General features: G+C 39.3%; 1 protein-coding gene across 4 annotated transcripts in view; it reads left to right on the top strand.

Moving 5' to 3' along the window:
- PTPN14 (protein tyrosine phosphatase non-receptor type 14) overlaps positions 1 to 26,354 on the top strand; it is a 113,029-nt gene that overhangs the window by 50,233 nt on the left and 36,442 nt on the right. For all 4 annotated transcript variants that reach the window (XM_050314667.1, XM_050314668.1, XM_050314670.1 and 1 more), the window contains 2 exons: positions 21,357 to 21,454; positions 23,551 to 23,618. In XM_050314667.1, the coding sequence (XP_050170624.1) occupies positions 21,357 to 21,454; positions 23,551 to 23,618 (166 nt within the window). The remainder of the gene's footprint in view (positions 1 to 21,356; positions 21,455 to 23,550; positions 23,619 to 26,354) is intronic.

The raw sequence follows: 26,354 nt of genomic DNA, 5'->3' as shown, positions 1-26,354 counted from the left end.
TTTACTAGTGGATTTCAGATACAGAATAGCCTGTTAAGGTCTGTTTGTTTATTCTGTGAAGTGGAATTGCTGCACTGTAGATGGTGTGATGGCAGCAAACCTTCAACTGTGCAATAGGTGCATTTATATTTGAAACAAGGAAAGGTGAGGACACGGAGGACCTTTCTGAAGCAAATGGCAGAGAAAGGCTTAGTCTACAGCACAATTAGGTAGACAGATGGATGGGGGCTTGTAGGGCTTTTTTTGGCTTTGTTTGCTCTTAGTAAACTGATTAAACAATTTGATAGTGACTGTTTTTAGGATTAGGCTTGATCATCATATGATTACATCTAATGTTGAGGTAGGCACTGGACTCACCCACTCAGTGCCTACATATTTGACTTATAGGTACAAATGACAAATCTACCTTAAATGAAAAATTTGTGATGAGACACTTCATCTCCTTCTGGGAAGCTACAGAACCACCACAAAACAAACTCAACCCCAAAACAAAACCATCACCGAAAGCTGAAGCTGCAAAGCTAGTGACAGTAATGCTCCTAGTGAACCTTTGTAACCTTCTCTCAGTGGAAACATCTCCAGTCCTTAGCTTGCTTGGCCATATTTGGAGCTTGAAGTGAAACCAAATCTCTCAGCCCAAGCTTTTAGTTAATTGTAGACTCCATAATTTCTGGGGTTGATTAATATTCCTTGAACATGATGAAAAGTCTTCTGAGAATGCTTCCACAAACACTGACATAATGCACAAGCACTCAAAAACCTGGGACTTGGTTTCCTGAACTAGTTTACTCTGCCTCTGATCTGTAGGATTATAGACTTGATGGCTGGTTTTGATGGATTTGCTGCTGAATTGAATATTCCTTCCTGTTTCCAGTGACAGCAACCTCCTGTTCCTTATGTACTGTCTTTGCAAAAAGAGAAAATGATCCAAGGCTTTTGGGTTTTCATGGTTGAGAGAATTGTTACTTGGGGTGTCAGTCAGTGGCTCTGAGGTAGTGTTCCTTAATCATTTTTATTTGAAAGACTGTCTGACTCTTCAAGACAATCTGAGGACCATTTTGTGTTCTGCTATTGTTTGGTGATTGGGACCAACAGGAAGAATCCCAGTACAAATAAGACAATATTTATAAAAGCATAACCCCTTTACATTTGTCATTACCGCTGGAAGTATAAAATGCTACCTATGCCTGCAGGCCACTGGACTTTAGCAGCCTGTAGGTGTTGATAGTGGTCAGGAGCTCTTCATGGTTTTGCTGGTAACTTCCTGTTATTGCACAAGCCAAGTGTGGATGCAGAAATAAGGGTGAGTAACAGTGCTCCAAGCATTATGTCCCCCAGTGCAGAACAGACTCTATGGAACCCTGTCTGTGTGTGACATGCTGGGAGAGGAGTGGAATAGTAATGTAGAAAGAAGCCAGTGCTGTTCCTCACAGGGGTGGGAGTGTCTGTTGACTTGCTGAAGTGAAACGCAAGTAGGAGTTACAGAATGGCTGAGGTTGGAAGGTACCTCTGGAGACTGTCTGCTCAGAGTAAGATCAGCTAGAGAAGATTGCACTAGGACTCTGTCCCATTGGATATTGAATATATTCATGGAGGGAGAGACTCCACACCCTCTCCAGAAAATCTGTTCCATTGTTCAGTCACCGTTACAATGAAGGATGGAGTTTATGCTTAGAAAGTATTTCTTATATTTCAGTTTGTGCCCAAATGACCTCATAGTTTCAAATTGTGGATGGGTGCTGAGTGACTGAGTAAGTGAATGGGTTGCCTGCTCTGGCCATATAATTGGTTATTGAGGACCTGTAGAGCTGCAGACACCTGTCATATAAACACAAGTACTGCCATGTCTTAATGTGGGGTGCCTGTAGTTGATTTTTAATAGGTATTTTTGATAATATGAGAACGAAGGACCTGTAGGATCCTTGGGAAAGAAAATGAAAAGACTGTCAGAGCAGCTTGTTCAGCTCGTAAGCTCTTTGAAGCCAACTTCTGAGGCCTGCAAGAAAAAGAGGCAAAGAGTACTCTGGGGGACATTGTATTGGTTTTAGTACATCAGATCTGACTCTAGCTTAAAGTTCTTCCCTTCTTTTTTAATAAAACTGACACTTGTTTAAAGATGCAAACATTAGCAGTAATGGGTGTTTTTTTTCTCTTTGGACAAAGTGAATCATTGGGACAGGGTAAGAAGCACCAGCAGGACATCATCAGTCTTGTTCTGTTCGTGGTTCTGAGTGTGAATGGCAAGGCTTCTCAGGGTAGCCATGTTTCTTGGCCTGTCCTAGGGGAACTTAGAGAAAGCTGACACCAGTTATAGAGTACCTGTCGTTTCTTTCCGGTAATGGCCATGACATGTAATGTTGCTTACTTTCAATGTCATAGCTTCGTACTCTCAGCATTAGGTCTTCTCCTAAGAAAGCTATTTCCTGCCCTCTAGACGTCTTACTTCTCTACTCTTTCTACTCTGTTTCTTTTCTCTTGAGTTGAGGCTCCCATCTGTATATATTGCCTGATCTTAATCCTGTGTCCTCCAAGATCTAAGTGACTCCAGCATCTCCCTGACTGCTGTTCATGGCATTCTACTGGTGCCCGGTCCCACAGATTTTTCCATTTCCACAGATTATTTAAAATCCCATGATAATTTCTTGAGATGTCAGTAGGAGTTTCACCATGTTTTTATTGCTATAATTTGAAAATTTCTAGAAGAATTTGTGATAAACCAAATTAAAAATGTAAACAAACAATAAACCAAAACCCTCCCTCTTCAGACTCAATGGCAGCTACATCAGGGGTAATTTGGGTGGGAATATGGGGATTGGCACATTAGCAAAAGTTATTTTTCATGGAAGGCTACTTAGACAACCTCTTTTTATTCATCCAGCTGTTCTCAGTGAGCAGCCACCACAGGTGGAGATGCTGTGCATGTTTTTGGCATATTTAAAGCACCTGGGATCTGCAAACTGTCTGATATAAAGCAGTCTTTGTGATGCCCTGTAGAGTAGATATTTGCATAGATTAGACATATAAATCTGCCTTTTATTTTCTGCTAACTCCTCAGAGAGGAGGCATCCTTTCAACCATTTATTTAAAAAAAAGTCTTTGTACAGTGTCTAAGGTAAACAAGCTTGCTTTCACTGTGCTCTTGTTCCGAAAACAGAGAACCCACACACTCTTGTGGCTTTCTGAAAATGTGGGTGCGATGCTGCTTTCTGCACAACTATCAGACAATCCATGGCCTTTTTCTTCCCCTTCACTCCCTTACCACAGTTCTAAGGGAAAACTGAAGTCACATTTTGCTCTCCATAGTACCTGTGTCTTAGTACGTGATACTGCTGAGCCTCCTGTGAAGGAATGAAGGTGTGCTTTGGTTTGTTTTTCTTTTTTTTCTTTCCTGGAAGACGTTTTCAGTATCTTACTATGTGCTTCATACTTAGTAATATCCAGTGGTGTTTGTGCTGTTGCGGATTGGCACATAATCCTGTGGAATGAGAGCAGTTCCCAGTGTGGGTGGCCACCTTGGGGCTGGGTCTCCGTGGTGCTGTGCAGGGTAGATCTGGTATGCACAGTTCTGTAGGGAGGGACATATTCCAGCATCTGCACTGTGCTACATTTTGCCCCTAGTTCAGCTGTCAGCTCTGCATTTTCCCAGAAGAACGTGCTGTACAGCTTTCCTGTGAAAGGAAACAGTGTTTGGAATGGGATGGCTGCACCTGCAAAGTGTGGGAATGAATGTGCTTGCAGGTGGAAAATTAGAACATGTGGCTCCCAAGCCTCTTTTCTGGGGGATCTGTGAAAAATCAACCTCAAACTTATCCTCCTGTAACTAAGCAAACATTTATTTTCTCTGATATTTTTTTTCCATACCCTTTTCTTCACCATCCTGTTTTTTTTTCTGTCTGTCTTTTAAGGAAATATTTCTTCTTCACAATTCCCTGTCTTTTGCTTTCTTTATTTTTGTACAAGTGTTAAGTAAAGACATTCTTCTGAAGCATACAGATTCTTAGGACTGTATCAGGATAGAAGGGGAAAAATTAGTGCTTGCTTCATATTTATAGGGAAAAATGTTTTCACAAATCTATTTTAACAAATCCTGGATTTTTTCCTTCCCCTCAAAAAAGTCCTTGTCAAATATCTCACTAGTTGGGCTTATCTTTGCTTTTAGTCTGCTGTGCTTTCCTTTTTTTTTTTATCTTGGAACAAGCTAAAGTTTCACATCCTGCAGTGTTGCTAGCTTTTAATACAAGTACAATCAGCCGATCAGCTGCAGTTTTCTGCCAGTCACTGTTGTGTTTTCTACTAGTTACTGCACCTTACACCATGCTTTTAATTTCTGTGTTAAGGCTGGATATGTTATATCTATCTTCCTGTGACAGCCTGGTTTTGTGGCAAGCTTAGTGATGTGGAACTCTTTTGGCTGTTAAGGTTGTAAAGGTACATGAGGCTGATTTGGTTTTCATGGTTGGTACACCTGCAGCTTGTGGCTGTCTGAGAAGTCTCTATTCGTACCTTTAAGTTCATGGTAGATGATTTGGCTTCATTGTCCAAAATAATTATTTTGTATATCACAGTGCGTTGGAAAAAACAGCACAGTGTGTACCATCAGATTTGTTCCAGACATCCTTGACTGTGTTTGCCTGAAGCAAAGGACTCTGACTGGTTGTGTGGCTCTGCTTGTTACTACACCACTGATAGACCCACAGGATTTTTTTTTTTTATGCCAGTGGTTCTGGCATAAAAAAAAGAACTCTAGGGGCTGAAATTTTATAAATCAATGTGAGGCAAAGAAATTTCTGCTGGAACAGAATTCTATTTTAGTTACAGATGGCAGTTGCCAGCCTGCCTGACCCTGCAGGTCCCAGTCTTATTCATGGTCTCAGCACTGATCATCTCATGACTGGAACAGCACCCTATCTCCCAGGGCTGGGAGAAAGGCAAGCTCTGGAATTCATTGCTAAGTGGGGGCAGTTGTGAATCCCCATGGAGTCTTGAGTCCCTAGGGATCCCAGCTCCCTTCTGTTGGACAAGATTGTGAATGGGTCCTGGAGTAACTTGGTAATGTTGGCCTTTTTAATATTTTTTTCTTTTATTCTTCCCCCCTGCCTTCCAGCTGCAGGAATTTGGGCTCATGTAGCCCACGCAAGGAAGAAGCTCTGAAACTGCATGCAAGCTGGATGAGTCCTGAGAGCCTTGGGTGGCCACCCAGGTTTAGACAGTCTGGGATATTTGCATTTTGGTGCTCCTTTGATGGTTTTATTGTTTTGATGTAATTATTAGACTTTTTTAATATTAGTGGCTACTACAGCATAAAACGCACACATTAGGCTTGTACCCGCCTTGTAAACAAGCTGATACTTAATTAGCTTTCATGTTTGGTTTTGTTTTGTTGTTTTTTTTTTTTTTTACAGGACAGCAACAACAAATAATGGGCAGTATTTGCTTGGGTTTTCTTGTGTTCATATTATTGCAGCGTGTGTGTTGTTTTGCTTTTCAGTAATATTCTTGAGTTGGTTCTTTTTGGATGTGTATTTTAGTGAATGTTTAAACTTTGACTTATAAGTAAGAACTCCTTCAAGGCAGACCAAAGATTCAACATTAATTCCCTGTTTATAAAATATTTGCTGAGGAGGGCAAACCCTTCTCCCAGCTGACTTTCTTCAGTGAATGGGGAGCTTGTTCTCTCTGTGTTGGTTATTGAAAGCTGAGCTCTTTGTGCCAGATATTTTAAGAAACTGTTGATGCTTAGATCTAATCTATTACATTATACTGTGCTTTTAGACCAGAAAGTGAATGTGTTTTCATGTATGTGGTTGGGCAGTACATATGTAGCAACTCTAAAAAGTAGTGTTGCATAACTATAAATACAGTGTAGGATACTTCAGCCTGCATTCTTGCTTTAGTGTGTTTTGAAGGCCGTGGCTGTGATGGTTAGAAATGTTGTAACAGGAATGTCTTGGCATTAGGCAGATTCACGTTTATATCTGATTGTAAGGAAATAATACTAATTTCGTGTTCAGGGGCTAAGTCACGTGTTCTAACATATTGCTTTCCTAATGGGAGCTAATTGAAAATATTCAATTTTAGTAGAACAGATGCTTTTGGAGTGCTCTAGACTTTTTTGTTGGGCCCTTTTAAATGGCAGCAAAGACTGCATTTTGAGTATCCTGTTCTTCTCACATAGTAATGTTACACCATTTACACATGGTGGGGGAGCTTCCTCTCTGGTCTTAGGTAGTCCAAGTCGAATCCTTTCATGCCACTCATGCTAGTGGAGGCATTTGCACTTGGGAAAAGGCACTTAGTATCTTCCTTTCTTGTCCACCTGGGCATGTGTGTTGTTGGAGACACTTACTGAATCTGTAGGTTGGTTGGGTGGCCTGAGCTTGCATTTAAATGCTGAGCAGTTCTTGCTGACTCCTGCTGGAGGATAACGAATGTCAATTGCTTTTATGATGGTTGAGAACCATAAATGATTCAGATTTTTTTTTTCTGCATCTGGGTAGAATGAAATAGCAATTTTATTGTGCATGCTTGTGATTTTTATTATGTTAGGCTTTTCCCTTAACTTTGCAGTTCTTGAAATGAGATGATGATAGGAATTTCAGTCTGGGATTTTTTTAGATGTTCAAGACAAAACTCAGACTGGATTGGTAAAGAGCAATGAAACATAAGCATGAGAAGTATGACTCCAAATACTCTATAGCTTTCAAAAACCAGAAGGAAAAAGAATACCTGGTTTCACCAAACAAAGAAATATCATTCTTCAATAATAGTATGGCTTCGATTCATGGCCTGTAATACTTCAGATATGATGATACATTAGTTGTGCATCCATTACAAAAGTGCAGGAGCTAGATGGATAGGAAGTGTAGATGTGGACAGGAGGACAGAGGAGGATTCATTGAATCCCATAATCTTTCGAGCTGGAAAGGGCCCATGGCAATCATTGACTCCAACTCCCTGCTCCAGGGAGCACTGCCTAAAATTAAATCATGTGATTTAAAGCATCATTCAGATACTCCTTGAACTTTGCCAGGCTTAGTGATGTAGTCACTTCTCTGGAGAGTCTGTTCCAGTGATTGACCACCCTCTGGATGAAGACCCCTTTCCTAATGTCCAGTCTGAACTTAGAATCACAGAAGACTCATAGGGTAGTTTGGGCTGGAAGTGACCTTTAAAAGACATCTAGTCCAATCCCCCCAGCAATGAGTAGGGACCTCTTCAGCTAGATCAAGGTGCCCAGTCTGATCTTAAATATTTCCAGGAATGGAACATCCACCACCTCTCTGGGCCATGTTCCAGGCTTCACCACCCTCACTGTAAATAATTTCTTCATTATATCTGGACTAAATCTACCCTCCTTTAGTTTAAAATTATTACCCCTTGTCTTATCACAACAGGCCCTGTTTTGTCCCTGTTTTATAATCCCTGTGTAAATACTTCCCCTACAGCAACTTCATCCCATTTCCTCATGTCCTATTCCTGGTCACCAGAGGAAGTGACTGTTTATGATTAGGACACGGCTGCAAACCACTGTGTTAAAAATGTGTCTTGATTACAAAGGCAGTCAAGATTGAACTTTGATTCCAGAAAGAAGAGCTGAAGGTCCGTGAGGCTGAAGCTAATACTTGAGACATTTTATGATCCTTAAAGAGAAGGAAATACATTAAGCATTTTGAAACTCCTTCTGCTGCAGGAGAAGGAGTCTTCTGCCTTCCTGCAAGGAAACAAAAACTATTTAAGTGGCCTATATATTTGTTTTGTAGTATCTGACAGTTGAAATGGTGATGAGGCTAGAAATATGGACGTCTACTTGAAGAGCTTGGTTTGTGTATGGAGATGCATGTTAGGATGAGTCACACCTGCTGTTTCTTTTTCTCAGAGCATGAGGAAGCTCTCCTCACCACTGCTTGGTGACAAGCACTTGTGTCAGGTGGAGCACTGCATCAACCTAGAGCATCAGTTCTCTTCTGTTTAAATCCTGTTTCTTCTTGGTCCTTGGCTTTCTCTTGTCGGATTTCCCAGTGCCACACACACATATGATTGCATAGTCCTAGCTCTATTGTTAGGAGTACCCATTTTGTGTGCCTGTGCATTTATAGAAAATCTGTTGAAAGCTTGCTTTTGTAATCTGAACGTGTCCTAGTCTCTTGTTTTGTGCTAGTAGCCAGTTAAGTAGTGCTGAAAAATGGTTTTAAATCTTGCTGTAATTGGCAGTAGAACAATCTAATGAAAACTGCAACTTACCTACTTTTTGGAATGAAGTGGAAAATTGTGTCTTGCTTTCTTTGAACAACATAGTGTCTTAAGAGAAGAGCACGAGCGTAGGGATAGTAAGCTTCTGCTTACACAGCTGAAGGATTTGTCAGAAGTTGCATGTAACAACACAGCCTTGCTAGATTTACTTATACTTTTAAACTCTACAAGAAAATTTACTCACAACAACTGTGTCAGGCAGAATTGCTCCTTTCGTTTATACTTCATGGCACTCTCCATCGCATGAAGAGAAAAGATAATTTGGACTAAATTAACTGTCATTATTTTGGGGGTGAAGTAGAGTTTTATTTCCTGGTGTGCATATACCAAGAATAAACTTTAAAGCTTTTTAAAAATCTAATCTCCTTTTCACTACTGACATTGGGAAGAGCACTGAGAAGAGATTACAGTAGCTGAGGTTTTCTTGTACCTTAAAAATTTGAAACAGCAGCAGAGGCAGGAGAAATGTGGTTCCTTGGCTTTGCTATGCAGTAGTTACAATGTTTTAAAAATTTTTTGTAAGGACAATGTTGGTTTCAAATGGGAATGCTACTATGTGCTGGAAAAAGGGCATCGGTTACATTGCCTTTTCAGTTTCGTGTTCTCAAACTGCATCAAAGGCCTTGATTTTGAGCTCATAGGTGGTGTTAGTAGCATGTCCCACTGGGATTGGCCAAAGGTAAGAATATTTAGGGTCTGGAAGCACTTGGTAAATGGGTGCAGTTCAGTTTTATGGCGGTATTGTTACATTGCATCAGTATAAATGTTATATATACAGGCATCCCTCTGAACTGATAGGTTGCACAGAGCAGAGGACTTGGTCTTTAGCATCGTGGAAGAGATGTGAGAAGTAATTTGCGAGGCTAAAAATAGCCCCTATTTTAATACACTTTTATGAAAATAAACAAGCCCATGGAATTCGAGTATCGTACTGGTACTAGAACTGCTTCCTCTTGCTTCTTAATTGAGGAGAAGAAAGAAAATCAGAAAGTAAACTCTGTTGCCCATTAAATAGAAAGAACATTTACATAAATGAGACAGTTTCAAAGTAAAGGCCAAATGGTGCTTGTTTGCTTATGAGAGAGGAACAGCCTATCATCCACTTCACTTGCAATTGCCTTGCCCAACTTTTGAAAGCTTGTTTCTCACCTGTTTACATTAGGGTCTTATTAAGCAAATCTTTATTTCGGAGAAGGCATTGTGCATGTTTATGAATCTACCAACAGGTAGCTGTGACTAATTTCTCACTTGTGGCTAACACTAAGAAGCTTGGGAGTTATTCTGAAATACGCTGAATACACAACATCTGTTCTCCTCCTCTTCTGTGAAATTTTAGTATAGCAGCTATAGAGATAGTTACTGTGATGGAATGATTTTGTTTTCCCTAAGAAAAAAAATATATGTTCTCGTCAATTTTTTGATTTACAGGAGAAGGGAGGAGAAAAGTGAAAAAAGGAAAGACACTTGTCATCCCTAGCTGCTTGAATCATGGAAGTGCCCATCAGCCTTTATGCGTCTCCTCAAATGTAGATGAACAGGATAATTCCTCCTCTAGTCTATGAACTCTGCCGCTCACTGCCTTTGTCATTTAGTCTGTTGCAAACTACCTGGCTCCCTTTTTTCCCCTTCAGGTGTAGTAGCCATGTATGTCATTGCAGAATGAGGTTGCCCATTCATTAGGGAGCACTGTGCACACACAACATTATGGTGTGCCTCACAGACTGGTATGCTGCTGCTGACTTGTCTCCCAGTGTAGTTTAAGGCACTGTTTTTGACAGATGAGTCTGTCACCTAAACTGGGGCTAATACTCTGTTTGTCTTCCCATGTGATGCGGTAGCAGTGACTGGCAGTTTCTCCTTAGGGAAATATTGACTGCTAGGGAATATACTGTATAAAGTCTTTGTGACGCAGATCGGTCCTGTCTCAGTCACGTAATTTCTCCTGATGAAACCTTAAAGAGGGAAGGTTGCTCTAGACTTCCTGTGTAGTCAGTGAGAAGAAATGGGTATTTCCTCAGCATGATTCAGGATTCCTCTGTTGAGCATCACTTTTGCAGGTGATTCATTCTCTCTTTTCTATTGTGTGTTTTGAGAAGGGAACTGTGGCTCATTGGTCTATTCTTTAGAAGTCCCAGATAGATGTCTGAAATTTGCCTAGATCATCAGAAGGAGGATCAAGCCAGTAGCAGCAGCATGTGAGCAAACAGATCTGTGGGGTTTGATTAGGATTTCTAACTACTTCTTAAAGTTTGAGAGTTTAATAGACAGTGGAAGTCTTGGTTCTAGTAACACTGCCAGTCTTGAATGAAATTTATTGAATTTTGAAATTTATACTGCAGGCTGAAGCAAGCTTTTCCCCTCCCTTATAGCTGAGACATAAACCTTGAAAACTAGTTCTAAACTCACTCTTTTTTAAGCAGCTGAATACCTTTAATATTTCTTCTGCCTTGCTGGCAAGGTATAGTGCTAAAGGAGTTGCCATTGGATGTCAGTACAATCCTGAAGTCTCCAAGTCTGTTTAAAAGAAGCATTTGTGTGGAGGCCCTTTTGCAGCTGAAAATCTCAACAAGAATTTGGCAGAAATCTCGATGTCGGAAGATGTCAGATTCCTGTGCAGTGAGATGTTTACTGGTTCACTGTTTTATCTTTGGCAGCTGCTTTTGCACTTGATATCTTCAGCTGTTTTTGAAGCTTTTACAAAGAATAATTATTCATTTCATGAAATGGATCTATTTTACCCAACCAACAGGGCACTGATTGACATATTTCTCTGGCAACCTCCTGTTGTTATCAGAGCTATGTTCACTTTTGCAGGGTTGCATTCACTGGGTCGCTACAACTTCCTGGGCCGTGGTTTTATTGCATGATTTACTGATGTGTGGGGAGACTGTTTTCAGTTATTCCTGTGGAAACACTAGAGTCAATGAGCTCTCTGGGAGATGGAAGCAACCTGAGTTTTCCTGTTTTCTGCTGGCAGTGAGCACTAATGTAGGTGTTTCAACAATCTTTTCACAGGAATACAAGCTGTTGTACTGATGACCTATAGATAGGCAGCAACTTCATTGTGCCACATTTCAATGAGTGTTTTCTTTATTGCCAGGGCAGATTACTGTAAAATGCAGTAGCCAATGGACTGGGTTTTACCTCCCTACAAGGCAAAATTCCACTAAATCAATGGATCTTTCTCAGATATTGATTATGTGAGGTTGGGATACTGCCTAAAGGTTTCTCTGATAGCATTTTGTAAATGAGCTCTATAAATTCATGAACAAGGTTTCACTGCAGGCTATCAGAGCACTTATTATTTTTTAAAAGTTCAGATCAAGCACACATACTTTTGTAAGTTTGAACCTGTTCACTTGCTCTTTGAATAAAGTAACACCTGAATACACTTGCATGCTGCTCTGCACCCACAACCAATTATTTTGTGATGTGCTTATGGATGCTTATGCATACCAGTTGTTCACTGGTATTTGTGTTCACTTGGTTCAGCTTTTGCATCAGTGCACAGCAGTACCTTCAGCCAGACAAACCTCGTGGACTTGAGTCATTTTAGACTTTAGAGCTAAATGGGAGGAAAATATTTTAAATATATATGTTAAAAAATGAAAAGGGGTGTATGTGGTGCATACGTTTTATTTTATTGTTCCAATTGGCACAATGAGGGAGAGAGAAAGGGGAAATGAGAAGTCTTCCTGTTTGTTTTGGGTACAAAGAAAAGTTATACATGTATTTAATCCCAATTTAAAAGATAAGTTATCTATTTATTTTCAGTGTTGTAGAGTATACATATGTTCTAGTTAACTCACCACATTTTTTTAGCATGATATTCACCTGCTTGACCATTAACCTGGCTGACTACCAGGAGAATTTTCAAACTGTTGACTCATATTGCTTCCATATGTAACTTAAACCACCTTTTCCCAAACTAGCTACAGCTTGAAGGTTAGCTGCCTTGATTTTTCGGGGCAGGGAACAGCATATTTTGAACTGAGTCAGCACATATGAATAAAGGAAGAAAATCTTGGCTATTATTAACTTTTTGGGATCTAATGTAATTTTTGATGAAATCTAGTTCCAAATCAGGAAAGTACAAGAGATTTTGCAGTGCTCCTCTTCCCCATAAGGTTCAGAAGTCTTCAGCATACATAGCTGTGGCTCATCTTTTCATTTTTGTTCCTTTCTGAGGACGAATCTTCACAGCTGCCATTTACAGATTTTTTTTGTTTTATGCCATCTAAAGATTTGGGTGCGTGAGTTGCTCTGTGTGTGGGGGGACCTGCTGTTCTGAGGATGTGAGTAATCAAGTGGGAAGTGACACATAGGCTGCATACCGGGTTGTATTAGTGAGCACCTATATATAGGTGAAGCCTATATGTGGTTGGAGCTCATGTTTTGTCATACAACAAAGGACAGGTGATGGCTTGTAGAATTGTTTTACTATTCAGAGTCCCACACCAGAGTGATAGCTGCCTCTGCCACACACAGCTCAGGGGTAAGGAGGAAGAACCTCCTCCTATACGAGAATGGGGGAGACCATGTTAGTAGAAAGGTGACGGTGGAGGCAGCAGTTGTGTGAGGCCTTATGGGTTTGCACTCAAAAAAACCCCAACCTTGTTGAGGTCTGTGAAAAGTAGTATGTGTCATAGCTGCAATTCACCTACTCAAGTCAGTTCTATTTCTTTTGTTGTTGTTGTTGTTTTATTGTTTGGTGGTTTTTTCGTAATTAAAGAAGAAAGTGAAGCTAAAAGATAAAAATAGTCTCCTGTACTGTAACCTTTGGATCTCTGTAGCCAAATGCGAGTGTTTTGCTAGTTCAGGAGACGTGAGCACATAGCTGAGTGTGTTTTTAAGCCTAACTATGTGAGTAGTGTGAAGGCCATGTTGGACAATAATACTTCTAGCATGTGCTCAAAACCCAAACCAAATGGATACACTGCTTTTTTCAAAAGTGTACAGATAACAGACTTTTCACTCCAAATTTTTTATTCTAGTATATGTGTGTAATGTTTATGCTTGCATTGAATGGAGGGTTTTTTTCCACATTACATAATTTTTGTTGTTTTGCTTTGCTTTACTTCAGCCATGCCAATCCAGATGAATTCTATGAGGGTGTCATCAGGCTTTGCTGGATTCCGGTTTGCAAAGGCCAAATGTAGCCTTTGCTGAGAGAGGGCTCAGAAGAAAACAGAATATGGCTTCCCCTGGTTTTTTTGCTCCAGAAGGCATGTTGGAGTTTTGTGCTGTATAATTCTTTAGGTATTTGGATTAACTCTGATAAAATTATAGGTAGTTGTAAGGGAGTTTATTGTGCTTATAAATTGTAGTGGGGCTCCCTGTAATTTGTTATAATTAATGCAAGAGTTCAAGGGCAGAAAATCAAGATCAGGTTGTGGCATGCCTTCCTTTCTTGCTAAAGCATGCCACTGCTGGCCTTTTTATTTAGAGTTTCACTTTGTGTTTGTGGGTTTATTTGAACTTGGAGTATGCAAAAAGTATAATGCACTCTTAACAAAAAGTAGCAGTACAGAGGACAGACCTGTTGTGGTTGGGGGTTTTCTTTTAAATATAGAGAAATTGGTGGATACTGCATCTGCTGGCTAAGCCTCTTATGGAAGGAGTGCGTGTTTTGGAAGGCTTGTGTCATGTCTGCGGGCTGCAACAAGGCCTGGGTTACATGTCTGTGCTTGTGTCCCATCAGAAATGGCAGGAAAAGAAAAACACTGGAAGAGCACTTCTTTACAGTCCAAGTTCCGTCTTTTGTTGCCAATAAGGATGCTGAGTATGATGCTGTTACCTCCTGTCTAACTGCTGAGGGTTTCACTAGCCATCCATTTAACACTGGATACCAAAGACCCACAAGACTTTGATACCAGGCTTTACTGGAAGCATATACTGCTTATATATGAGAGGTTATAGCCCTCCTGAACAGTCAGATTTCCATTTGTAATACACATATTCTTTTCTTTAAGTGCTCAGTTTTGCTGCAGAAATTTGTCTTTTTTTTTTTTCTTTTTTTCTGGCACAAATCAGTCAATAACCTTATTGCTCTGAAAATATTTTGCATTTACTTTTGAATCCTTCCAGCTGTGTAATGAATTGGAGGAGGTGGAGATCTGAAATTTTAATAGATTGTCTTTTGGGGAATGCATGCAAACGAACAACCTTTCAGTAATAAACTGCTGAAATGGAGATGGTAAACAACAACTAAGCAGTGCAAAAGTTTCATCAGACCATTTTTAGGTGTGCAAAGGATTTCCTGCTCTAGCCAGAAGTTGACTGTGTAGCTGGCCTTTAAACTTTGGGAGGCATTGGCCTTTGGTAAGAACTTCACTGGTCAAATGTGGTAGCCATCCCTTCATGGTGTTCCTCATTGCAGCTCACTGAGCAAGCCAGGCATCTAGGCTGTGCATTATTTGTCCTTATCTCGCAGATTGCATATCAAAACAAATGGAAAGTGACCATCATTGGGAAATTAGCCCATTTTAGCCAAATAGCCTCTTCTCTCCTTCAACTGTAAACTGTTGCTTTCAAAGAGAGAGATTGAGTGATATGTGCTTTGATCGGTGCTCCTTCTTTAGTGCTGTGTGTGAATATGATGCTATCCCAGCATTGTTCTGTCTCATTAGGAAAAAGGAATGACACAAATTTTCCCATGTATTAAATTTAATTTGGTTTTAGGTTGTCATGTTTTCCATCCAGCTGGTGAAGAAAACCAGGATGTAGGCAGTTGGATGCTGCTTTAGAACAACCTCGTTTCTCGGTTACCTGAAGCTAACCTTAACCTACCCTATAAGATTGTCATGATCAAAGAGTCCTTACCCTAGGAAATGTTATGACTGTGTTTTTACTATTGGCATTCATAGTTTGAGCTTCTAAAGGAATTTCCTTCTGCATGTGTGACAAAGACTCTTTCTTCTCCTTCTCTCTTTCTTTTCTGGCAAGTCTGCTGATCTTCCTGAAGACCTGTGATAGGGTGTGGTAGACTCGTTCTCAATAATACCCTTCCAAAAATATTACCCTTATGTTAGTGGAAGTACTGCTGTTCCTTTTTATATTCTAACACAAACCCCAGATAAATGGATGTTGTCTAGTACTGTAAAAAATCAGACTTGTGCTGGGAGAGAAGCTGATGAAATTCCAGAGGAATGAACTAGAGATGTTTTGTTTATCAACACCATCTAAATTTTTAAAGTGGCAAAGACGAGGCATTAGCACTGTGTTACTGAAAATTACATCATCAATCTATCTACCTCTTTTTTTTTATTTAAAGTGACTTTAGATTAAGATGTGCTGATTGAATCCTTGCATCTAAAATGTGTTTCAGCATGCTCAAGCCCAGAAATCATAACACCATCTTTGCCAATATACTGAATGTTGTATCTGAAAAGACCAGTCTTGTCTGCCTGCCTGCCTTTCTTGCCACATAAAATCCCATCCAAGTTTGCTGCCAGATTTGTTGCAGGATACTGAGTGACCCACTGAATGGGTCACTGAAATAAGCAGCATCCAGTAAGTAGTGCTCTGGATTGAGACTTGGAAACAAAACCTGCATCTCTCAAATCTGCCATGGATTTCTGCCCAGGTTTACATGAGTAGCTTTATCAACCATGTGCCTAGATACTCCATAAAATTTGCCTTAAGAGCACCAATACGTTTAAAGCACATTTTTCTTAGGCAACCAGTAAGAGTTAAGTAGTAATACGATTGTCTCAAATATGTAATAAATAAATAGAAATCACTTTTTGGTCATTATCAGTTAGTTCCTTCGGTTGCCCACTGACGAGCTGAGTTCATCTAACTCAAAGGCTGAGAAAATATGAAAGATGCTGTCCTTACAATAAAAAATGGGCTTCTGTGGAATGCTGTTGCTAAATAGTATCATGGCCAATATCATGGCAGGTTTTAAGGTGTGAGGTGTAAAATAGGCACATCAGTATCAAAGCTAATGCTTAAAATAATTTTATTAGATGATAAAAGGCCTCTGTTTTGGAGAAACTGCTTTTCCTGTGGGCACACTACTGTGTAAGTGTACACTACAGTGTCTCTCCTCAGAAGTATATTACCATACTAATATAAACCCAAATGAGCTGACTTGGACTGTTGTAACTCAATGAGACTTTTATTGTGTTCCTGATTTTAGAAGATCATACTGTACTCTAATTGCAATTTTTTTTTTCGAGTTGATAAAAGATCTAAAAGTCTTGAGCTAAACCACTTGTGGACCAATCTCATTCTCCTTTGAGTCTTAAAGGCTTCTAATTTTGGATATAGGAAATGGTAAAGCAGCTCTCTTTTCCTCCAGAGAAGAAGTTAAGCTACATAGCTGTGCAGTTATCCAATAGATAGGCTTGCTGCCAAAATGGTACCTAATGAGTTATAGAAAAGTTAGTCATGCCAGTAATTGCATGATTAGAGACGATTTTAAAGGAGTTATGCCTCTTGAGTAACTAATACATGTTTTGTAGTGCTTTGTTTATTTTCAGATACACTAAAGGTAAATATTTATTGGTACTGAAACTGTAAAGTATTTATACCAGCTTGAAACTTCCAGATAAAACACGCTGATCAAAGAAAAAGCTTTTAAAGTTGTTTCCTGCTGCACTAGAGATAATGTGTATATTCCAAACCCTTCCTGTCCCTGATGTACAGTGAAGGAAAGTAAAACCATTGAAAAATAACAAAAATGCAGACAGATCACATTACAGTATTCAAACAGTGTTAATCCTTATTAACTTGATCCTTTCACCTTTTTTGTATAAAATATACAGTTAGATTGTAAATCCCTTGGGCAAAAAGCAATTTTTTCTTCCATTTTTGTACACTTCCTAGCAGATTTGGATGCTGCTTGATTACCAATGCTGTTATATCTGACAATAGTGAGTAATTATTAAGGTAAGGAAGCATTCACCGTGCGGTTCTTTGTGGAAATCACTAGTGAGAAAATCCTGAAAACGTAGTATAATTACTCTGCAAACCTAAAGCATATTCTTACTTTTGTAAACAAGCCTTTAATTTCTCTACAAAGATCTCACTTCCAGTATTGATCAGGCCAGGTTCTGTGTGGCTTCTGATATCTGAAACCATTGGTTGTTGAAGAGAATGGAAATTGGTGAAATTAATGGAGCTCTTTTCTGCATGTATAAAATAACAATAGTGGTTTTCTATCAGATAAATAGTGGTGATAGAAGGGTGCAATGAATTCAGTGACACTATACAAACATCCATGTTCCATTTTGAAGAGACAGGAGAACAAATGTGAACCCTGATCTTGGGAGGTCTATGCAGAATTGTATGGGCAAATGGAGTTTCCCCTACATTTACACAGCTGTAGTAGAATCTGAATCTGGGTATTACAATTAAATTCTAAACCAGTACCCTTATCTCCTGCTTACTAATACAATTGGATTTTTGTGCCTTTTTTTTTTTTTCCCTCGCTCGTGTAGTGTGGATTGCTAAAATACATATGTTTATTCTGGATTTGAGATGTTGCCTTACAGTTGTCCAGTTGCAGCTTCTTTTTTTCTATAAAAAGTGTGCTTTTTGATGCAATACATGCAAATATGCTTTTAATGTTTTGTGTGTTGGCTAAATAGAGTTGTGGGAAATGATATCGTTACAATAATGGCTTTGCTCAGACTTGTTGTCCACTCCCATTCCCCTTGGAATTAGCTACAGGCTGGCAAACTGCAGTAGCCTTTATTATATTGAATACACAATGGCTCTGCTAAAAATGTTTAACCCAAAGTGGGCAACGAAGGTGAGAGGTTTCAGCTCTCAGCCCACTTGGCTATGGTGGTGTCTTTTCTGCCCTGCACTCCCCTAGTCTACCAGAATGGCTCTGTGATTGAAGCTTTGCAAGTCTTAATTTTGAATATTTTGTCTTTTATTATTTGGAGGTGCAGATTGCAAACTTATCTTTGGTTCACTTTCCATTTGCTTTCTCAACTAAACCACCTCATAGAAGGCTTATGAAATACATGTTTTATTTGCTGTCCTGGAACGGTTTTCCTCAGTGAATCTATAGTTGAAGCATTTTCAAAATGCTTGATTTCCCTCAAATTATAAATCTACTTTTGCAATCCAAGCAAACAAAGAGCAGTCTTAGCTAGCATATTGACATAATAACAGCATTTAACGTAATTTCAGATGGAGGAGCCTCAAATCCCTGACAGAATATGGGCCAATTGCTTCTCTCCATTGGCTGGGCAGGGAGCCTGACCACAGTTTTGCAGCATGGCTGAGCCATGAATCTGTGGCTGGTGGAGTTATTAGAGCCTTGTAGTGGAGCTTCCTCCAGGGTATGCTCCTTCTCTGCCTTGACAGTGGAATTAGCCACCTCAGTTCATGCCTTGGGAAACAACATGTCCCATTTCATGCTTTATTTAGCTACATTAAAAAGAGATACTGGGGACTCCTCAGGTGGTTGTCACTTGTCACCATCATTCATGGGCAAAGACGAAGCAGGTACAGTCCACAGGTTTCTGCTTCAATCTTATTCAGTTTATTTTGGCACTTCCACTGAAAAAGGTGTCAGAGACATAGCAGGTGATTGCATTTCAAAGCATTAGCCTGTGAAAGCTGACAACTTGCTCCATGAGGTTTTTCATCATGGATACGCTAGTTAATGTCAGAGCACTAATTATATATGTCCTTTAAACTCTTACTGCATATCAATCTACAATATATAATAAATTCTAAACTTATTAGATGATATTTAAGGTTCCTTCCAACCCATTCTGTGATTCTGTAATATTGTAGAATATTTGTATTAAGATTTTTAGATATGATCTGTTTCTGATGATTGGGTGAGATTGCCTGTAGATGGGCCTCTTTCTCAGATTGTGGGTGTTGTTTGCTGTCCTAATTTGCCTAAGTATTGGCAACTAAAATGGCAACTAAACCCACACATCACGTTTCTTTTGAAAGTCTAGGTCGTAATATTTAATACTATGGTAACTGCATTGACATTGCATTTTTTGTGATGCTTGCCTAAGTAGTTCTTTCTGTGGTTTATAGTTACATGGACACTGTGTTTGAAAGCATGGCTTCAGGGAAGCTGGTGACATTCTTGATTTCTGTAGAACTAGGATGTCCCTGTAAGAGTTTACTCTGATTTGACTTTGACATAGTCTCTTAACTTTATGTTTAAAAATAGCTCTAACTTTATGGCAGATGTGGAGTTTACTCTTCTTGTTAGACTGGAACATGTAACTCACGTGTATGTGTAGCATGGCCACCATTAGCTGCTTTTGGGATTACAAGTTTGGAAGACCAAATTCAGCAAGCATTTGCTCACCTGCATACTTAATAAAGCGGCTTATGTCGAGCTTTTATTAAAGTGTGTATTTTCAGAATTGGGATTTAGTCACTGCAAAGAAGTGGAAACAAGCTCATTTGTCTCTTAGACCGAGCAAGTGCGAAACTTGTGGCTGAAGCAGAGGGCTCAAGGTCAGAAGCTGTATGCTTTTTACATTGCCTCTCTCAACCAAATTTCAAAATTCCCTGAAGTTTTCATCTCTATTAGGCTCTGTGAAAGCTGAATCTGACCATTTTAAATGAGGTCATGTTTTTCTAATGCCTCAACACAGAATTAAATGGTAACATTTGCAAGTATAGTTAAGGCAGTGAAGTCTCTGTAATGGGGTGATGTTGTACTGGTTCTCCTTTCTGGCTGGGGCTGGAAAGGTAACTTACACTCTAAAACAAGAGCAGAACAGTTTCTTTGCTAAAAGGTTCAAAGGCAAGCTCAGGTGTGGCGTGCTGGTTGCTGCTGGGTCCAGTTAGGAGTTTACTGCACATAGACTTTTAACTGCTCTTTGCTGTCTGCCTTACAGAGGTTGCAGTCTCTGGGACTGGCTGGTATGCTTGTGTATCGTTTATTTCTACCCCAGTTTATCTCAAGCAATTATTTTTTAAAACTGTGCCATCTTAAGTGGATGCCCTCTATTTAAGGGAGCAAGCAGTCATGCAGCTGAAGAATGCAGTAAACTCTTAACCTGATTCAGCTGCAGCCAGACTGGCATGCCTGGTCACAGCCTGAAAAAGCCCCCTTTGCAGGTTTTTGGGGTTCATAAATTGGGCCACCCAGATGCATCCAGGGGCTGTGAGCAGGAGGCTGAGTGCACACATGGACTGTGGCTACACCTGGTACAGTACTTTGACCTTTGCACTCAGACCTGAAGAGGAGTTGCGTGTCAGTGGGGAAGGAGTTGTCTTTCATCTCATCTGAGACTGGTTACATATGTCTGCACCAAAGCTTAAGCTAATGAGCATGAGATCAGTATATTACTGTAATTCAAATATATAACGAAGCTGTCTCCATGGGGCTTTAACCTGATATGCCAGAGGGACTGCTACCATATCCATGGAGCTTTGACCAACCTGTAGATCTGGTCCAGTTCAGTGGAGAAGCAGAGAAGGGGATGCGTGGATGGGGACAGTAACTTGCTAAGGTTTTTGTGAAAAGCTTCCTGTTTTTCTTAGTCTACTCTATTACAAATGTAAACCCAAATGTGTGAGTTCTGTTGGTGTGGTTAACTATCACAGTTTGTCTGGTGATTAGCTACTGCAGATCAAAAAGTGCATTATATTAGAGGGTAGGTTTGCTTGATTTATGTGTCTAAGTCATCCTTGAACATGAAAGATGCTGATTAAAAGAAATTTTATGTGGGCTATAGTTAAAATTACATCTGCAGACCAACGTATATTGCTAAAATTTTTTTTCTTCAATCAAAATGGTGACACTGGAGCAAAAGAGTAGAAGAAATACGAAACAGCCCCATTTTTTGCATTGGTGACTGCATTGTGTTCAGTAACCTCTATAAATGGAAGCATTAATCCCAGCAGACATGCTTCTTCTATGTGGTCTAGGGAACAAAATTAGAACTTCTTATTTTCCTTTTCACCCACCTGGAAGCATTGTACGTGTAGAAAATGTATTAATTTGTTTTGGTAATGTGGAGCTTCTGATCCCAGGTGCAGACTGCTGTTTAACAACCCGACCCTTTTGGGGTGAATTTTTCTTCCTTTCAGCAGTCTTTTTTTTCTGTAGGAAATGTGCAAACACATGGGTGTTATAATTCATGCTCTTTTTTTGTTTGTAGATACCAGTATTACCTACAAGTGAAAAAGGATGTTCTTGATGGCCGATTAATTTCTTCATTTGAGCAGGGAATTCGACTGGCTGGCTTGGCAGTGCAAGGTAAGATGACATGACCTGAAAGCCTTTTTCCAACAATGGCTCTTTTGGTTTGTTGACTGGGCACTAACTAAGGCCTTGTATGACTCCTACTTACAACAGCTGGGTTTTCTATTGATTTAAAAGTGCATGGGTGGACTGCTGTTGATGAAACACACCCTCAGGGAGGGAATGATGGACCACATCACAGTGTTCAACTTTCCTATTTGTAAAATTCATGTAAGTGAATTTGAACAAAACTCCAATTCTTCCAACCCTAACCAAGAAGTACTTTGAAATAATGAATTTGCTTCACGTTCTCTGGTTTTAAATGCAAATTACATCAAAGAGCACAGCAGCAGCTTTAATTTTGCCTTTAATTAAAAACTCATTTTGCTGTATAGTGCTGTGTGAAGTATGAAAGAACACATAGCTATAATTGTTATGTGAGTTATAAATTAATAATAAACTACTTCTTACAACATGATTTTTACTCTGAGCCTCCTAAGGACATCAATAAAAGTGGGATCATATAATGTGGATGGGCAGAGGAAAAAGCCCTGTATTTGAATCAAGTATGTTTCAATCTTTCCAAAACTGACTATGAGAACCTAATGTAGAGTTTCAATGATCATGCTCTGTGCATGCTCTCTCTGAGTGTGAAGGGTGAAGTGTATACATAAATAGCAAACATGAAGATCTGATTCTGTAAATTAAAGGTTCAGTCAAGAATAAGGCTAATATGGTCTTTTTTAGAGCAGTAGAAATACCATTTTAGTATCTTATCTTGGTTAAAGATTTAAAGAAAAATGTTTCTTGTCAAATCTTGAAAAGTCTGATTAACAAAGGAAAATGTGTGTATAATTTTCCACATTGATGCTTTCAGTTTAGGTAAATCATGTGTGTGTGAGCTAGGTCTGAATAGATACTGAATATGTTTCACTGGTCCTGTGTTTTTGGAGCTTTTTTCTAATTTTGGGAGCAAGTCAATCCTATTTTTCCTGATGTTGTATTACTTCATTTGCCTTTTGCATGTGATGCAACTAAAGGTATTTGAAATACTTATTTCTTTTAAACCTACGTACCCATTTTGATTTCTTTCTGTTTATGTTAAAACATAGCTCTGAAGTAGAAACAAAATGAAACTGCATTTTTGGCATCCTGTGATATATGAAATTGTCTAGAAGCTTTGAAAGAAGGTTTAGATAATATGATTTATGTTGGGGATTTCCATCTTCTATAATATGAGAATCTTGTAGATGGCCTTTGATGCAGTTCAATTAATATAAAATAAAAACCTCCTGGCAAGATATTCTTTTGATATAAGCTGTTGTATATTTAACAGGTAGATAAATATAGGCATTGTTTTGGTTTTTTAATGTAACTTAGCCTTTAGGAAGCATTTTCAAAACTCCATGGTTTCAAGGACATTTAGACAAGAATCCTCAGCCTGACATACAAGTGAATGTGAGCATGGAGATGAATACCTGTTCAAGAGATGTAGGACAAGTAGAAGAGCGAGTAGAAAGGTGTACACCAGTCAGTTAAACCAACACAGTACCTGTACTGTTATGTTGGCTGCAGAAGGATAAACCCATCCCCATGTTGGTTGTTGACGATTTTTTAATAAAATTCACTCCTGGATTTTAACCTTATAGGCTGTAAAATTAAGCCTCTTTTGTACAACTGTGTAGAATTTTGGCACAGGTAGGTTAAATTTTGTTTATTTATTTTTGGCTGGTCGGGGCTGGAAATGTTGGAGAAGCAAAAAGGTTGCACCATTTTTAAAGAGCCTTAGCAATCCCAGCCTTTTTAAATAGGCGTGAGTTCAAGAAGGCTGCAGAAACTCTTGCACTCCTGATGGTTAAGCATTGCAAATGGTCATTATATTAGGGATCAAAAGAAAGAGATTACTTGTTGGCTGTTATTTGATCTAGGGTAGCAACACTACTATTTTCAGATCTCCCTGTTAAAAGCTGAAGTATAAGCAGAAATCTTATTACTGGGTTGTGGCTTCAGAGAGAATTCGCCCACTTGAAATTAAGCATCTTTGCAAGGTTGAGTGTGGTCTTAACATGTGTGGAAAGTGCCCAAATGAGTAATCGTGTTGTTTTTTCCAGCGGATTTTGGAGACTATAATCAGTTTGAATCTCATGACTTCCTCCGAGAATATGTGTTGTTTCCTATGGTGAGTTCCTTATCCCTCTCTTTTATGGTGTTTTATGAATAATTTCTCCATGCCTCAGAGATGACTTTGTTGATAACAGAGTAAAAGCACCAGCACTGAACTAATAGTAGTGGAAATAACTTTTCTCCGCAAAACCTGCAGTATCCATGATTGGAGCTGAATGATCCTATGCTATGGAAGGTCAACCCAATTTCAGTTCCTATTGAGCCTCCACTAGAAAGGCGTCAACAAAAGAAACATATGTCTTCAAATGAGAAAAGGAATTTGCAGCTATTTAAAAAGGTGTATATTAGCAGTACTATGGTATTAGTAACATGGCATATCAAGGGGAGATAAGGGCTGCTGATGTAGTAAATGTTGTGTCATAGAGCAAACGATGCAGCCTTTCCTCAAGAGAATGTGGATTTACATCAGCTGACTATTGGACTGAAGTGAAGCATGAATCAGGTCTTCTCAAAATGTTCTCTAGGGACTGTGCTGTAAATTTGGTTTAAATTTACATTGGAAACTACCAAATAACTTCAATGCTTAGGGAAGGAGTTTAAGTCACTAATGATGCTGGAAATTCAGTGACAAACATCAACCACTTGCAGTCCATGACATAGAGGCACACTGGGAGGATGGATTAGAGAAGAAAAAAAAAGCCCTGCTGAAGTTAAAGCTGACTTTGTCTTAGATGAACAACTCCATCAGCATGAGTTTTGAGTGTAAGCTTCATAAAACATAAAAGATCACAGAATTCTTTCTAACTGGAAAAAATATTTGGAAGCAGGGTGGGGTTCCCGTGTCCTGAGTTTAGCTGCCTGGAAGTTAAGGCATCTGGTTTCCCTCTGCAATTAGTGGAGCGGTAGAGGGAGAATGATTCATCTCACTGTAATTTGAAGGCCTGAGAAAGGCACTTCCAGAAACATTTCATCCCACTTACCAATGCTCTTTGTACAGGAACTGCAGTGGACAGTCCATTCTTAAGTCCAAAAAGCTGACATCTGCACAGTGTCCTGAAATGACAGTGCAATTTTGAGCCAGTAGACAGTTTAATACCACCTGAAAAAGTCAGCAGGAAGAAGGGTGATTAATGACTCTACAGAGATATGAATATGCTTTGTATAGAATACACATATAGAATGTGGCTTCAGTATTGACCTTTCACTAATAAACATGTGTTAGCCTGATAGTGGAGCAGGATTTCTCTGGTAAGCAAACTTATCTGTTGATAAGTAGTTGATGATCTTGTGTATAGTTGATGACTTAGAAAGTTGTGTATGAGAGCCTAAATGGGAAAGAAGATGGCTGCAAATATATACAGAGAAATATGTTGTCAGGGCATCACTTTGTAAATTACTGAACTTCTGCAAAGTTCTTTTAATATAGAATGAATCATAGAATGGTTTGGTTTGGAAGGGACCTTAAAGACCATCTACTTCCAACTCCCCTGCCATGGGCAGGGACACCTCACACTAGACCAGGTTGCTCAATGCACCGTCCAACCTGGCCTTGAACACTGCCAGGGATATACTGATACTATTTTTCTATTCTGGAAAAAAATTAAGAGATGCATTAGGTCTCTAGATGAGCTTTCAGCTGGATACTTTCTCTGTGATTCATCATTTTATGCTTGAGGCCCATCTCTTAGAACCTCTAATTTTGAGTCAGGTGCCTTCCTGCTGGTGTGATCAGCTCTCTGCTGTTTTGCACGTGCTTTGTGATATCTTGAGTTTCATCCCTGCTACTGTTACTAAATTTAAGAACATGGGCAAAGTGTCTGCTTCCTACAGCCTTCAGAAGCCTACTCTTAGATCAAGTGTTTTTCTAGGTATTTCTTTAGCTACTTGTCTTTGCTCTTCTGGGGAGGAGTAGATAACATAATAGTAAATATTTCAGTACAAGTTCAGTAACAGTTGCTAGGTGCTGCAGATACAAAGTAGTTCCTAAGCAAGTGGGAGGATTTGAGTGAATCCTGGGCATAGAAAAAGGACATAGAACAAGAATATTGCTATAAATTCATTAGTGAAGTGAGCTTGTGGATGAGGGAGGGGCAGCTATGTTTGTGCTGTTTGATCTTGTGAGGCTACAATGTGTGTCAAATGGCATTTCTTCAGCAGTGAAAAGAACAAAGTTATGTACACAGTACACCCCACAGGTGTGTAGCTGTGCATAGGCATGCACCATGCCATTTTTCATTAGCATGCTACCACTTTCACATTTTTTTGTGGCAGAAGCAAATATCAGAGGGGAGGGCCCCATTGAGCAAGAAGAGGTGTATTTAAGTGCATTACAGGCAGCCTTCAGGCTTTTTTAAATAAAAGTAAGAACTTTGAGGTGTTGCAAGAAAGCTTTCCAGCTTCCTTTTTCTGGCCTTGAATTTTTGAGCTGACTTCCTTTATTAACTTACTCCCAATTATTTCAGAATTGTTTCTACCGCACTTTATTAAATTTGCAGAATATAAAAATTGCTGCTCAGAAATGTCTTGCAAGCATAAAGTATGTTTTGTTGCATATTTGAAGAAGTAGCAAAACTTTCAATCCCTTTAATATGAGGGAGGGTAAAAAAATATTCTTGAATTCATTATCCATGATCTATGTATCATTTTGGACTGTTTTAAAAGATAAATAATAATTTTTAGATTTACAAGTGTTTTTAAAGACTACTTTGGCCCTTATCCAGGAAAAGATCCTTTATCTGTGCTCTATACTCTGTTCTCTATTTTGGAATAATAAACACCTTACCCCTATTTT

The sequence above is a fragment of the Myiozetetes cayanensis genome, unplaced genomic scaffold (assembly GCF_022539395.1).
Source record: "Myiozetetes cayanensis isolate MyiCay16 unplaced genomic scaffold, myiCay2020 scf2-11, whole genome shotgun sequence".
Taxonomy (NCBI): domain Eukaryota; kingdom Metazoa; phylum Chordata; class Aves; order Passeriformes; family Tyrannidae; genus Myiozetetes; species Myiozetetes cayanensis.
The sequence above is the reverse complement of the archived record's forward strand: the minus strand, read 5'-3'. Positions and strand labels throughout refer to the sequence as shown.